Source organism: Erinaceus europaeus, chromosome 14 (assembly GCF_950295315.1).
Source record: "Erinaceus europaeus chromosome 14, mEriEur2.1, whole genome shotgun sequence".
Lineage (NCBI taxonomy): Eukaryota > Metazoa > Chordata > Mammalia > Eulipotyphla > Erinaceidae > Erinaceus > Erinaceus europaeus.
Window position 1 is genome coordinate 26,071,434 of NC_080175.1, and position 15,696 is coordinate 26,087,129.

General features: G+C 49.9%; 1 protein-coding gene across 2 annotated transcripts in view; it reads right to left on the reverse strand.

The window, feature by feature from the left end:
- SUFU (SUFU negative regulator of hedgehog signaling) overlaps window positions 1-15,696 on the reverse strand; it is a 154,395-nt gene that overhangs the window by 10,611 nt on the left and 128,088 nt on the right. For both annotated transcript variants that reach the window (XM_007530743.3, XM_016191522.2), the window contains exons 9-10: window positions 13,702-13,836; window positions 10,411-10,549 (exon numbers count right to left, since the gene is read on the reverse strand). In XM_007530743.3, the coding sequence (XP_007530805.1) occupies window positions 10,411-10,549; window positions 13,702-13,836 (274 nt within the window). The remainder of the gene's footprint in view (window positions 1-10,410; window positions 10,550-13,701; window positions 13,837-15,696) is intronic.

Consider the following 15,696-nt stretch of genomic DNA (forward strand, 5'->3'; position numbering starts at 1 on the left):
AAGCCCAGCTTCTCAGCCCTAAGCTCTGGGCACAGCACTGATTTCCTGGTGGTGCCTCAGGGACTCTTAAGGTAGGAAGGTGGTTCCCACCACACCTTGACAGACACCCTCCTCAGACATGAGCCAGAGTCCCAAAGTAGGAACAAAACAGCTCTGACTACTGGCCCATCTCTTCACCCTCACCAAAGTACCTGGTGGGGAAGCTAAGAACTAGGCTGAAGACAGAGGCCAGGGTTACACAGGCAAAGTGGGCTCAGGGGAATGCCCACCCAAGGTGCCCCCTTGTGCCCCTCCTCTAGCCAAGTTCCTGGAAGTGGCCCTGCCAGGCTCCTCTTGCTGACTCCAGTGACTCCAGTCTTAGTCACAATCTTCCCCCTGAAGCCTGGCTCCTCCTCCTCAATCCCAAAGTTTCTCTACCAGTTATTGCCTGCCTGCTAGAGTTGTACAAAAGTCACATTCATTTTTTTTTTTTTTTTTGGCATTTCCGGGGCTTGTTGCCATCTCTGCAGAGACTAGCACAAACACAGGCATACCTAAAACCCAATTACATTACAATGGCTCCAGCCCAGGCCAGGCTGGGCTGAATTCTAACCCGCAAATGATTTGCTGGAAGGGACTCTGCCAGAGAGGTAAATTAGGTCTGGGACTGAAGCTAGGGCTGTGGGTGAGATGGGTGAGAGCAGGGCAAGGGTGGGGCCAGATCTTCGGGTCTGTGGCCACCCAGTGAGAGGTGCAAGGACTATTTTCAAACAAAGGGAATGCTAACTCCAGCCATCCACAGTTGAGCTGAGTCCAGCCCCTAAGCCCCTTCCTCTGACAAAGGTCTGGAATTGCTGGTGGGGAGAGGGGAGAGGGAAGGTTACGATGGGGCTAACAGAGCAACGATCCAGTGCGTGCCATCTGTCTGTGCACACTTTTTTTTTTTCTTGTACTCAGATGGGAGAGGGGAGTGGCAAGATCAAAAAATGGGGATAAACTTTATTTATGTCTCGGTTTTCTCTTTGGATGATTGGCTGGTTCTTGCTGGAAACTCCGTATTATTTTGAAAGAATGAAGTGGGGGGGGGTTCATACACGAGATCTACATGATATTGAGTGTGACATTCCATGCAAAGAAACCCAGCAGACTGTCATAGCTCCAGGCACCTAATTTAATTTCCTTTGGGAGTTAAACCTTAGAAGCTTGGACTGAACAAACAGGCCCTGTTCTTTGTATATTTCAAACCTGGAGCTTAGAATGTTAACAGATCTTATCAACAGGACACTGGAGATAGACAGCTATGATGGAGCAGCTCCTGGGAGCTTTCACGAGTAACAGAGTCGCCGTTGTGATGCAACTGTGGGAAAGGCCTGTGCAGCGCTGGGGCCGAGGGTTCTGGAAGCTTACTGGGTCCCCATGGAGCTGCCTGGCTCAGCCAAAAATAATTACAGGAATGCTTATGACAATGACAATACTAGTGATAATGCCACCCATAGCAGAAGCAGTGCCTCCTCCTCATGCCAGGCAGTGGGTTAAGTGCCTGACCGTAAAATTTCACTGAGTCCTTATGGCAAGCCTGCAGGGATGGTAACTGTCCTCCCTTTAATAAGCAGGTGAGCAGCTTCCAAGAGTCCTGGCCTTCAGTTAGAACAGTGCTCTGACTTCATGGTGGTGGAGGAAGCTCTTTTCTTGCCTGGGCAAGGTCTCCTGGTTCTATTAGTCTCCTCTACTCAGAGCTTCACCAAGGTAAAGGTGACTTTGACTTCTACCAATGGCCTGAAGTCCAGTAACCCCAACTGTAACCAGCCACACATTTCCTGGCCACTTCCTTGTCTCAAAGAGGATGGAACCCCGAATGGCTCCAACATGCAGCTGCTCAAAACCCAGGCTGGCCAACTGGGAAGGAAAGCAAACCGTGCCCAAAGCTGCTTTCCAAGTCGGGACAGGAGTTAAGTTCCAGGCCAGCTTGGTGAACCTGAGCTCAGAAACAGTAGTGGAAATAATAATGAAAGCAATAAGAACAGTTACTAAAATCTGTACCCATCAAGAGCTGATCATAAAAGACATAATAGGCTCGTCGGAGGCTGGGTGATAGCTCACCCAGCACAGCAGACACTTGACCTTGTGTAAAGACTTAGGTTTAAGCCCCTGGACAGGTCCCTGACACAAAGAGGAGTCTTCATGAATGGAGGAGCAGTGCTGTGGCATCTCTCCTCTGTCACTCCTTGTCTCTATCTTATTATTTTTTAAATATTTTATTTTTGAGAGCGATGCACAGAAACACCAGAGCACTGCTTAGCTTTGGCTTATGCTGGTGCGGGGGATTGAACCTGTGGACTTTGGAGCCTCAGGCATGAGAGTCTGTTTGCATAATCATTATGTTATCTCCCCCCCTTCTACCTCTATTAAAAAAAAAAAAAGACTGATACCAGTACACAAATAGCCCTTGGAGGGAAGATGCTCTACTGAAATGAAAGAAGCTCTTTTCTCTCCCTAATCTGGACAAGACTGTCCTCGGAAGTTTTTTGTTTGTTTGTTTTGTTTTATTTTAATATGAATATACTAGACCCTATCCAGACTTTCCAGAGAGATAGTATAGTGGTAGTGCACTAGACTTTCATACCTGAGGTCCCATCATACACCAGAGTTGAGTGGTATTCTGTTTTCTGGTCTCTTCTCGTGACAATAAGTAAAAAAACAAAAACAAAAAAAACGTTTGGGAGTCGGGCGGTAGCACAGTGGGTTAAGTGCACATGGTGCAAAGCACAAGGACCGGCGTAAGGATCCCAGTTCGAGCCCCTGGCTCCCCACCTGCAGGGGAATCCCTTCACAGGTGGTGAAGCAGGTCTGCAGGTGTTTGTCTTTCTCTCCCACTCTCTGTCTTCCCCTCCTCTCTCCATTTCTCTTTGTCCTATCCAACAACGAACAACATCAACAAGGGCAATAATGATAACCACAACGAGGCTACAACAACAAGGGCAACAAAAGGGGGACAAATGGCCTCCAGGAGCGGTGGATTCATGTTGCAGGCACTGAGCCCAGCAATAACCCTGGAGGGAAAAAAAAAAAAAAAACCTTTAAAAAGTGTATACATATTTCTTGGGCCAGATCAAGGCACTGGCATCTGTATATATATGGGGGGGGGGATGGGAAGAATGTGAGAAGAAAGGCCAGAGCATTGCTCAGCTTTGGCATGAAGTGGTGCCAGGGACTGAACCTTGAACCTGAGACCACTGGAGCCTCAGGCTTGTAAGTTGGTGCTTGTGACAGTTATGTTCCCAACCTGGCATCTGCATTTTTTAAGCCAGAGCACTGTCCTACTTTGGCTCAAGCCTATGGCAGGGGTTGAATCTGAGGCTTCAGAGCCTCAGGCATGAGCCTTGCATAACTCCCATCTCCCAGTGCCGGTGGCATCTGCATTTTAAAAAGCCACCCCAGGGAACTGATGCTGGGGAAAGTGCTGGGGAACACCCAGGCTTATAGGGGAGGAGCTTGGGCCTGGTCTTACTAAAAGGGATGAAGAAAGAGAAGCAGTGACTTCCTGCCCCCTGCCCCAACCCCCACCCTTGAGGGGGTCTTGGAATCTAGGCCAGCAGATCACCTCATTGTGAGCCTGGCTGGCTGATGAAGCAAGGCTGTCAACAGCCTCCCAATTTCCCAGGCCCCGGCAAGTCCCAAAAAGGAACCCGAAAAGTGATCTTTCATCAGTTTCTGTCCTGGGTGAACCTCCGCTGGGCGGCGGGCAGGCTCCCGCCCAGCTGCTGTAGGTCTGACTCCAATGTCTGTGGTCAACAGTAGGTATTTCTGAGTCTGCAAATAACAGCAGACAATATCCCACTCCTTCCACAGTCCATACTTTGTCCAGAGGACCTTGTTTGCACTTCATGTTGACACACTGGCCTTGCTTCCCAACAAGTTTGGTTTTCTTTTTTCCTCCTTTTCCCTCTCTGGGGGAAGGAAATGCATTGTTTACAAGGGAGTGCCTGCCAAGAAGCTGCTCTGGCACCCATAGTGGCAGCGGAGGAGTCGGGGACTAGGAAGCAGTCTCCACAACCCCAATAGGCAGGCAGAACCCAGAAAACAGCCTGGAGCCTCTCAGGCATGCAGCAGGCAGAGCTGAGTGGCCTCGCTCATTTCCTGTGCTCAGGGGTGGGTGAGAAGCTAGCTGGCTTTGGGGGCCAGAAGCAGGCTCAGACTTCTGCTCTGGCTGCTGGCTGGTGAGGGCAGAACAAGCCCTTAGCCTTTCCCTGAAAGGAGGCTGCCTTGCCCAGGCACAGTGCTCACCCTGGACAGGGTGAGCAGGTGGTAGCCAGGTTCAACCCTCCAGCCCCCACAAGAAGAAGCAGTGATGGCACCAATGAAGAGCTGCGCAGGGCCTGACCCAGTCAAGTGTCTTCCACACTGTGTCCACATGAGTGGACGGGACAGAAGGCTGAGAGAGGCGTGCCCAGAGGAGAGTGATGAGTCAGTCACCGGGTCAGGGAAACAGGCCCGCCCTGACTCCTCCAACCTGGCTGGGAGCACTGTATGTCTTCTTCCAAGCCTGGTCAGAGGGAGGTTGGGGGAAGGGGTATAGCTGGCCAGGGAGGCACTGTCTAGGTAAGCTGTCAGACACCACAGCTGAGAAAGCATTGTAGGGCTTAAAAAACATATTCTCGGGAGTTGGGTGGTAGCACAATGGGTTAAGCGCAGGTGGCACCAAGCGCAAGGACCAGCAGAAGGTATCCCGGTTCGAGCTCCCAGCTCCCCACCTGCAGGGGAGTCGCTTCATAGGCGGTGAAGCAGGTCTGCAGGTGTCTATCTTTCTCTCTCCCTCTCTGTCTTCCCCTCCTCTCTCCATTTCTCTCTGTCCTATCCAACAATGACATCAATAATAACAATAACTAAAATAATAATAATAATAATAACAATAACTGCAACAATAAAACAACAAGGGCAACAAAAGGGAAAAATACATAAATAAAAAAGAAAGAAAAAACATATTCTCTTATTTGGTGATGTAACCTTTAAGTGACCTTAGGGACTGTCTTCTCCCTGCTCATACTGACCCTGGCTGGGGACGGATGAACGACTCAGCTCCGGGCTGTCATTCAGCTGACTTTAACAGTTCAGTGTTGACAGACTCAAGGGAGAGAGGCTTGTTGAAGCCACTGGGAAGAGGAGTGCAGGGTGAAGGTGTGCAGAAGAGGGTGCTGGCAGGCCCCCCTCTAGGGCCAAAGGACCTCCCACAAAGCTCTGGGATGGCTGGTAGGGAAAAGGCGTGTCACGGTGTCTGAGACTGAGAAGCCTATGGAATCAGAGCAGGAAGCAGGCAGGCTCCAGTGCTCTGAGCCTGAGTCACTGACAGCCCTGCCTTCCTCTGTGCTGGGCCTCAGCTGGCTCCTGTGCACCTGGAGAGAGGGGCGCGCGGGGGGGGGGGTAGTGAGGGCAGGTGCAGGCCCCAGAGAAGGCCTGTTTGTGGGCATCCCACAAGCTCCAGAAAAGACCTGGATTCCCTCACCTCCTGTCTTTTTTTTCTCCTCAGTACCTCCCTTGTCACTCTTCCCCCATGTGGGATGTCTTTGCCATGCCTTTCCCAAGAGATAGCAGGGTCGGGCTGCTGACCAGAACAAGGTGCCAAAGCTGGGAGTGAGGGCTTCTGAGCCTGCTGAAGGCTGATGCAAGTAAGTCAGGCCAGCCCCTCAATTCAGCTGGGACTAACCAGGAGAGCTCAAGTGGCAGCCATGTGAAAAGAAGCCTGGGTCTCTTTAGGCCCCTTGGTCTGCCACTCCCTGCTCCTTTGTCCCCACAGGCCTGGGCTCACTGGTCAAGGGGACACCAGGATCATGGTAGCATGAGTCAGAGCCCCTCACAGGATGAGGGCAGGTGCTTCTGTGTTGGGGTCTCCCTCTAGCAGGCCCTGGGGCCCTTCTTGGTGACTGTGAGCCCAAACCCAGGTATCTGACAGGTCCTGCAGAGTTCCAGCCAGTCCACCCACAGCAAGACCAAGAAGTAAATATAAGCCAGGTTCCCAGTGAGGGAGCCATCACAGGGGAAGGTCTGATGCAGAGAAAACTGACTGGTCTGAGGGCAGGAAGGAAAGCTGCAGTGGGTGTTGGCTCCACAGCTGAGGACCAGTAGGAAGTGAGGTGTAGGGCTGGCCAGGCCTCCCTGGGAAGGGCCGGATAGACCACTGGGTGAGTACTGAGCATGTGCTTGGAGAGTGGGCCCCAGGCAGCCTTCCTGGGAACTCCCTTGTGGGCTGGGCCCTTGGTGGGCCACACTAATGAGCCCATAGCACAGGCCTTTGATTAAGCAGCTCCCAGCATAGCAACTTTATTGAAACATGCAGAGGCCAGCGGCTGGTTCCCACTGTTCCCGGTTCCCGGGGCAACAGTGCCTGGGAAGGGATCATGTGTTGGGACTCAGTGGGTGTGGAGTGCTCCAGCTCACCCAGGGGCTGCCAGGGAGGCAAGGGGCAGTAGAGTGGAACCTCAGTGGCCAGGGGACAAAAGGGGGTTGGGGCTGTGTAGGGACTTTGTGGAGAGGGGGAAGCTGAGGGGCAACATAGTGTCCACTGAGCCTTTTGGGAGCAAAATTCTACCAGTTGCTGAGAACTGGAGGTGCTGCCACCCCACCCCCCACCTGGCACCTTCTCAGGGTGGGCAAGAACGTTTGGGATGGGGTTGGGGGGTGTCAAGGGCAGATTCTTCCAAGCTGAGTATGTCAGATGTAACCAGAGGGATTTCTTTTGGAGTTTGGAGAGACTTCAGTCCTTACTCTTCCAAGAAAGTGAGCTGGCCCTCTGTCATGTACTGGAATTGGTGACCTGTGAGTTGTCAGGGGCTGGGGTCTTCTGAACTGTCCTCTTATAAGCTCTGCAGAGGCAAGAAGCATCTTGCCTCCTGCTCTCCACAGAAGTGGCTTTCGGGGTGGTGGTGGTGATGGTGATGGTGGGGGAGGCTCATTCCACTCCCTGGGCTAATTTCAAATGTTACACTTCAGAGCTTTTGTTACAGTAACTACCAATACCACGTGGACAGAAATCTAATGTTACCAAGTGGGACTTTTAAAATGTATTTATAACTTTATGGTTCAAAGTAATTTTGTTATGAAACAATGTAATAACAACAGTGGGGGGGCAAGATAATTTATGGAATACAATATCCCTCAAGTACCAGCTTCCATTTCTAACTTGGCTGGGCCTGGGGAGTGTGGCCAGTGCCCTCTGTTTGCTGTTTGTTTTAATTAAGGATTAGTATCTTGAATTTTTATTTTGTTTATTTTTTAACTAGGGCACTGCTCAGCTCTGATTTGTGGTGGTGCAGGAGATTGAACATGGGACTTTGGAGCTTCAGGCATGAAAGTCTCTCCCATAACCATTATACTATCTACTCTCACCCAGGATTAGTATTTTGGTGGGGAGGGGGGAGTTGGCCTGAAGGAAGAGCAACCAGGCTGCAAACTCTCTCTGTTCCCCCCCCCACCACCCAAGCATGCCTCTGCTAGCAGTACACAGGCATCAAAGACCACACCCCTCAGACTAGGTTATATTCAGAAAACCAGCATAATTCTCTTCCCTCAACTGTAAGCTCCTGGCTCCTTATACCACAAACAAGGCATGATCACCTTTTGGGTCAGGATCAGATTCTCTTGCTTGATACTCCTGACAGAGGAGGGGTAGAATGGAGGCAGAGGGATCCTCCCACATGTCCAACAAACAAGCAAAAGCCAAACAAATGCTGTGTCCCTCTAATACATACAGGAGTGTGCTGAACCAGGCCAAGTACCAGCTGGTAAGTGGGGACAGCAAAGGGCTGGAAGGAGGCCTATGGCTCTCAGGCCCCCACATCCCACACCCCACTTGGCAGCAGCTCTGAAAGCTTCAGCAGCCACAGAGCAAGGGAGGGACAAAATGTGCTGGACAAGCTGCAGGGTTTCTCCCTCTTCTTCCCTCCCCCTCCGTTTTTCTTTTTGGTCTGTCACGGGGTTTCATTGCACCAGGATGACTTTTTCAGATAGAAGGAGACAGAATCAAAGAGGCAGAGAGATCATGAAAAAGACCAAATCCGGAGTCGGGCTGTAGCGCAGCGGGTTAAGTGCACTTGGTGTGAAGTGCAAGGACTGGCACAAGGATCCTAGTTCGAGCCCCCAGCTCCCCAGGTCGCTTCACAGGCGGTGAAGCAGGTCTGCGGGTGTCTGTCTTTCTCTCCCCCTCTCTGTCTTCCCCTCCTTTCTCCATTTCTCTCTGTCCTATCTAAAACAATACCATCAAGAACAACAATAACAATAAAAAACAAGGGCAACAAAAAGGAAAATAAATAAAATATTTTTAAAAATTAGAAAAAAAAGAGAAGGCCACATCACTGAAGTTTCCCCCAGTGTAGTGGAGGCTGGGGTCGAGCCTGGGTCAAGCACACAGCAAAGCACACACTATCCAAATGAGCTAGTTTGCCAGCCCAGGCAACAGGTTTCTTTCTTTTTTTTAAAAAAAACTCCTTAAAAATTTTTTAAAATTTATTTATTTATTCATGAGAAAGATAGGAGAGAGAGAAAGAACCAGATATCACCCTGGTACATGTGCTGCCAGGAATTGAACTTGGGACCTCATGGTTGAGAGTCCAATGCTTTATCCACTGCGCCACCTCCTGGACCACTCTTTTTTTTTTTTAAATCATTTATTTTCCATTTTGTTGCCCCCCTTTTTTATTCTTGTTGTAGTTATTCTTGTTGTTACTGATGTCGTCGTTAGATATCTAGGACAGAGAGAAATGGAGAGAGGAGGGGAAGACAAGGAGGGGGAGAGAAAGATAGACACCTGCAGACCGTAGCACTACTGCCCGACTCCCAGACAATAGGTTTCTATGCAGAGGCCATGTCCCCACTGACAGCAGCAGAGCACCCTTAAATGAGAAGGGCAAGGGCCAGGCAGTGGTGTACCTGGTTGAGTGCACACATTACAGTGTACAAGGACCCAGGTTTGAGCCCCTGGTCCCCACCTGCAGAGGAAATCCTCTTTGAGTGGTGAAGTAGTGCTGCAGGTATCTCTCTGTCTCTCTCCCTCTCTATCTCCCCTTTTCTCCTGCTTTCCAGCTCTCTCTATCCAATAAATAAAAGTAAAAAAAAAATCTTTTTTTTTTTTAGTGGTCCAAGGAGTGGCACAATGGATAAAGCACTGGACTCTCAAGCATGAGGTCCTGAGTTTGATCCCCAGCAGCACATGTACCAGAGTGATGTTTGGTTCTTTTTTTAAATATTTATTTATTCCCTCTTGTTGCCCTTGTTTTCTGGTTCTTTTTCTCTCTCCTCTTGTCTTTCTCGTAAATAAATAAAATATATATATTTAAATATTTTATTTATTCCCTTTTGTTGCTCTTGTTTTATTGTTGTAGTTATTACTGTTGTTGTTGTCGTTATTGGATAGGACAGAGAGAAATGGAGAGAGGAGGGTAAGACAGAGAGAGGGAGAGAAAGATAGACACCTGCAGACCTGCTTCACCGCTTGTGAAGTGACTCCCCTGCAGGTGGGGAGCCAGGGGCTCGAACCAGGATCCTTATGCTGGTCCTTGCACTTTGCACCATGTGCGTTTAACCCGCTGCGTTACCGCCCGACTCCCAAATAAAATTTTCTTAAAAATATTTATTTAGTGGTCCGGGAGGTGGCACAGAGGATAAAGCGTTGGACTCTCAAGCATGAGGTCCTGAGTTCAATCCCTGGCAGCACATATACCAGAGTGATGTCTGGTTCTTTCTCTCTCCTCCTATCTTTCTCATGAATAAATAAATAAAATATTTTTAAAATTATTTATTTATTTATTCCCTTTTGTTGCCCTTGTTGTTTTATTGTTGTAGTTATTGTTGTCGTTGTTGTTGGATAGGACAGAGAGAAATGGAGAGAGGAGGGGAAGACAGAGAGGGAGAAAGAAAGACAGACACCTGCAGACCTGCATCACTGCCTGTGAAGCGACTCCCCTTCAGGTGGGGAGCCAGGGGCTCGAACCAGGATCCTTATGCTGGTTCTTGTGCTTTGCACCACCTGTGCTTAACTTGCTGTGCTACTGCCCGACTCCCCAAATAAAATATTTTTAAAAATAAATGAGAAGGGTAAGGCTGTATCTGCTGAGGCCTGTCCATTCTGGCTCTAGCCCCAAGTCTAGGGTCCACGTTCTCGGAATCCTGCTGGGACTTCTGGATAGCCACGAATATGTTATTCAAACCCTTCCTTACCTCTCATATCACCCTCCACTGCCTGTACTTTGCTTCATCAAGAATGCAGAAAGTCTTGCACACTTTCCACCTGAATTTCTGGGGTAAGCAGAGCTGCCAATGGCCAGACAGGAGTGGGGGCGCAACACAGAAGTACTGCTGGAGCTGACAGGACAGGCTGCGGGACCCGAGTGGAAACAGCCCACCAAGAGAAGGGAGGGGGAAGAATAATAAAGGCCATCTCACTTGTAACCAGGGTCCGTGAGCAGCGTAAGGGTGTTCCTCCGTGGCAAAGGCACCCTCCACTCCCGTGGAGACGAAAGTAATGGCCATGTCACCCGTGATGCTTTTATACGTAAAGTGCCGTCCATGCAGGAGTCTGCCCCTGTGGGTGGGAACGAGGAAAGGGTGAGCAGTGGGCCCAGTGATGCAGGGACTGGGGGTACTGGGCTCCTGGTAGCAGGGTGCCAGGCAGTGCCCTTGGATTGCCCACCTGAACACTAATAGGAGCTGTAACCCAACATGTTCATCTCCTTCCTTCCCTTTCTCTCTCCTCCCACTCCCACTGCCCCACTCCCTCCCTCCTCCCTTCTTTCCACTGGAGCACTGCTCAGCTCTGGCTTATGGTGGTGCAGGGGACTGAACTTGAGACTTTGGAGCCTCAGACATGAAAGTCTTTTTGCAGAACCATTATGCTATCTCCCCTGTTCCCAAATTTTCATTTCTATATCATTCAAGAGAAGTCTCTACCACATTTTCTATGATCTCTCTTCCTAGGTGCTCAGACTAGCAGACATTATATCAGTGTCCAGAGTGCTGCAGGAATGGCGGGGGTTAACCTGATGCCTGTCCTGGTGAGGAAACTGGGGCCAGAGACCACAGATAAGGTGTGTGTGTGTGTGTGTGTGTGTGTGTGTGTGTGTGTGTGTGTGTGTGTGTGTGTAATATCTCTGCCTTATTTGGAGGGTGAGAAGTGAAATACTACCTAGATAAATTTTTCAGAATTTATCTAGAGTCCCTGGGATGATGTGGTAATTTGTTCACAGCACAACCGGTATCCAACTGGGGTCTTCCCACAGATTTAAATGGTAACAAGGTCATTTTTTATATTCATTTATTTATTTTCCCTTCTCTTGCCCTTGGTTTTTTTTTTTTTATTTTTTTAATTAGAGTACTGTTAAGCTCTGGCTTATGGTGGTGCGAGGGATTGAACCTGAGACTTTGGTATGAGAGTCTGTTAGCATAACCATTATGCTATCTACCCTCTGCCCTGCCCTTATTTTTTATCGTTGTTGTAGTTATTATTGTTATTGCTATTGATGTCCTTGTTGTTGAACAGGACTGAGAGAAATGGAGAGAGGAGGGGAAGACAGAGAGGGGGAGAGAAAGATAGACACCTGCAGACCTGCTTCACCGCCTGTGAAGAGACTTCCCAGCAGGTGGGGAGCTGGGGCCTCGAACCGGGATCCTTACGCCGGTCCTTGCGCTTGGCGCCACGTGCGCTTAACCCACTGCGCTACTGCCCGACTCCCACAAAGACATCTTTAAAAAATAATAATAATGGGGAGTCGGGCGGTAGTCCAGCGGTTAAGCGCAGGTGGCGCAAAGCACAAGGACCGGCATAAGGGTCTTGGTTCAAGCCCCCGGCTCCCCACCTGCAGGGGAGTCGCTTCACAGGCGGTGAAGCAGGTCTGCAGGTGTCTATCTTTCTCTCCCCCTCTCTGTCTTCCCCTCCTCTCTCCATTTCTCTCTGTCCTATCCAACAACGAAGGCATCAATGACAACAACAATAATGACTACAACAATAAAACAACAAGGGCAAAAACAAAGGGAAAATAAATAAATAAATAAATATTAAAAAAAAATAATAATAATAAAGGTTAGGGAAGAAGCTCAGTGGCAGATCAGAGGACCTGTTCTAGGGCCCTGAGTTTGACCCCAGGCACCACATATTCTAGAGCTGAGGGGTGTTTTGGTTGCTTTTGGTCTCATAAAAAGAAATAATTATTATTACTTTAATTAATTAGTTATTTTATTATTGGACAGAGACAGAGGGAAATTGAGGGGAGGGGAAGATGGAAATGGGGAGAGACACATGCAGCCCTGCCTCACTACTTATGAAGCTTTCCCCTTGCAAGTGGGGACCAGGGGCTTGAACCTGGGTCCTTGCGCATTGTAGTGAGTGCACTTAACCAGGTGTGCCACTGCCTGGCCCCTATTATTTTAAATGAAAAGAGTGGTCTGAGAGGTAGTATAGTAGATAATGTGTTGGACTCTCAAGCATGAGGTCTTGAGTTTGATCCCTGGCAGTACATGTACCAGAGTGGTACTCTGGTTCTCTCTCTTCCTATCTGTCTCATAAAATCTTAAAAAATAAATAAAAATAAAAAAGACAAGAAACAGCTGAAGCCAAGTGGAATCACCCTGAGGGAACCAGAGGAAGTGGTTGTTAACCCCAGTCTGGAAATACACCTGGGGAAGGGTAGGGAGGGACAGCTGGGGTGGGTGGGGGGAGATGTCAGGCAGCAGGGGAAGCGAGAGCTGCTTTTGGCTTTCTCAGATCAGCCCTTCAGTCTGTAGGCCCAAGCCTGAGCCAGAGATGGCACTGGGAAGGAATGGCTAGGGTCCTGTGGTCCCTGCTTACTCTGTTTGCTATCTGCCCTACTGCCCAGGCTGGCCAGGCAAGGCTGTTACCATCCAAGTTCCTTCCTTCTGCTCTGGAGCTGGTAGGGAGGTTCCAGGCCAATGCAGTCCCCTTCTTTTTGCCACCTTTCTGAGTTTATTCTATTGCCTTCCCTGTTCACAGACTGAGTGCAGACCAGAGGGCCGGGAAGGGAGCTGGATGCAAGAGTCAGCCAGTGTTACATCCAGAGCAGAGATATGACTTCTAGCCATAAGGGTGGGCTCCTGGCATCATGGAAAGCAGCAGAAGGGATACAGCTGGGCTTCTTGGTCCCTCAAGGAGTCTGCTTGCTGGGTTGGTCACTGGGTTTGGGAAACTGAGTGTTTTACACAGGGAAAGCAGTGAGTAGGAGAAAACAGGAAAAAACCTCCAGGCGCAGTGGATAAAGCATCCGACTCTCAAGTATGAGGTCTTGAGTTCAGTCCCCGGCAGCACACGTACCAGGGTGATGCCTGGTTCTTTCTCTCTCCTCCTATGTTTCTCATTAATAAATAAGTAAATAAAATCTTAAAAAAACCAAACAAACAGGGTCCTTCCCCCCCGAGTCTAGTCCTCCCACCTCAGGACTACTAGAATCCCAACTTTGGGCTTGTGAGGTGGCAGAAGCACTTCTAGATGAGTGGACCTTCCTAAGTAAGCAGGCAGGCCTAAGGGACTCTTCTCTGGACATGGAGACTTCAGCACCATGGGGGCAGCAGCCAGCTCACTTCAAGCCTGTGTGCTCCCAGGGGCTCCCAGATGGAGCTGTCAGCAGGGTTCTCCTCCTCAGCTGCAGACACTGCCTAGGTGTGGCAGATTTGACAAGCATGGGCCTGGGGGCTCCTGAAGGCAAAGCTGGGTGCTGCGGGGCTCACCGTAGGCAGAGTGGGATGAGGGCTCCAGATTCCTGGTTGAATTTCAGGTGCACGCTCTCCAGCTGCCGCGTGCGGATCAGCTCATGCGGGATGATGGCCGTGGAGCCCTCACTCTCCAGACTGTCTTTGCGGCTTCTGTGGAGCAAGCACAGGGGAGGTTCAGCACAAGGTGAAAGGTGCAGGAGGAGCAAGATAGAAGCTTCTCAGCCAGGCTCCAGAATAGCCAGTGAAAGCGACTAATGAGCACGACGATAGTCACTGTTATTCCTTGTGCGTTTGCCAAGTGCCAGCAGCTGTGCCAGGCACTTCTCCCTGGCAATTTCTCACAGCACCCCCAAGAGGGATATCCCTCCTACAGACCAGGCATTGGGGGCTAGGGAAGTTCACTTGTACAGGCAGCATATCCAGGGAGTGAGGAGAGCTGGGAGTTGGCCTCAAGTGGTTCTAGTTCAAACCCATATTTATAGGGTGAACTCACTTTATAAAAGTGTACATTGTCAGGCAGGGGTAGATAGCATCATGGTTATGCTAAGAGACTCTCATGCCTGAGGCTCCGAAGCCCCAGGTTCAATTCCCTGCACCACCAAAAGCCAGAGCTGAGCAGTGCTCTGGTATAAGTAAGTAAATGCGTATGTCAGGTTGGTCAAATAGCTCCCTTCAATAGTAACATGTGCGCTCAACCAGGTGTGCCACCATCCGGCCCCAGCTCTGAGCCCAGCCCCGACCACACTGAAGAAAGCTTTGGTGCTAAGGTTTCTTTCGCTTTCTCTCTCTCTCTGTATCTTTTTAAAAAAAAATCCTAGGAAGACAAAGTTTATGTCACAGGGACTTGCTCTTCCCCTTGAGAGCAGCAGGAGCTTCTGGGGGCCCTTCTTTTCCTGTCCTGGAGGCTCAGGACCCTGTTCAAGTAACACAAGATGTGGCTCCAGGAGCTTCCTTCTGACTGACTCTGGAGGTTCTGATGTCAGGACCAGCTGTGAGCATGCACACCCAGCTAGCAGTCAGGACCTGCCGAGACACACACACATCTTCCACCTGACTAGGAAATATTGAATAATTGATTCTTTTAAAAAGACACTTATTTAATATTGAATAGAGACAGAGAGAAATTGAAAGGGGAGGGGAGATAGAAAGACAGAGAGACACCTGCAGCTCTGCTTCACCACTTGTGAGGCTTCTCCCCTGCAGGGGTGGACCAGGGGCTTGAACCTGTGTCCTTGCAGATTGTGATGTGAGTACTTAACCAGGTGCTCCACCAACCACCTGGCCGCAAATAATGCAATTCTCATGGAGGGGTAGGTTATGTACTCTCAGGAGTCAGAACAGTAGGTATGGCTAGGCAGCAGGACCAGGCCACCACCTGCTGAGCTCTGGGCCCCCCAGAAGCCCTGTGCCTCAGCCCCTGTGAGCTGCCTCTGCTGCCTCCTACCAGCAGCCTGTCCCACAGCAGGGCCAGTGAGTCTTGTGCAATCTCTGATTTGCTCTTTCAAGCTCAGCTACCCTCACTGACTACCTCACAAACCTTTCCTAGCTAGAAATAGGGGGTTACCCACTGACCCCATTGGAAAGGCCAGATCCTGCTTTGGGCTATTCTCTTTGGACTGTTCCCCAGATGTCCATCAAAATATTGGTGAGGTCTAACTCATCATTCAAGTAACAGGAGCCACTCAGGATGTCTGGGCCAGCTAGCCAATGAGGGACTGGTTAGACTTCCCACATACTAGGGCCGGAACCCAGCAAGGCACCCTGAGAGGAAGGAGGCTGGCAGGAGAAAGGATGGATGGTGGCACTGGGCAGTGTTGGCTCTGCAGCCAGCGGTTTATAAATGGCTGCTCCCACCAGCTGAGTGGACTCCCCTCAGGCTCTGCTCTCATGTCCGACTACTCTTTCACAATGCAGTTTCCCAGGGTCAATTCTGAAACTGCCTCTGGCTTCACTTCTCCCATGACAAACCTTCTCACTCACAAGACCTATGAAAGAGACAAACACTATGGC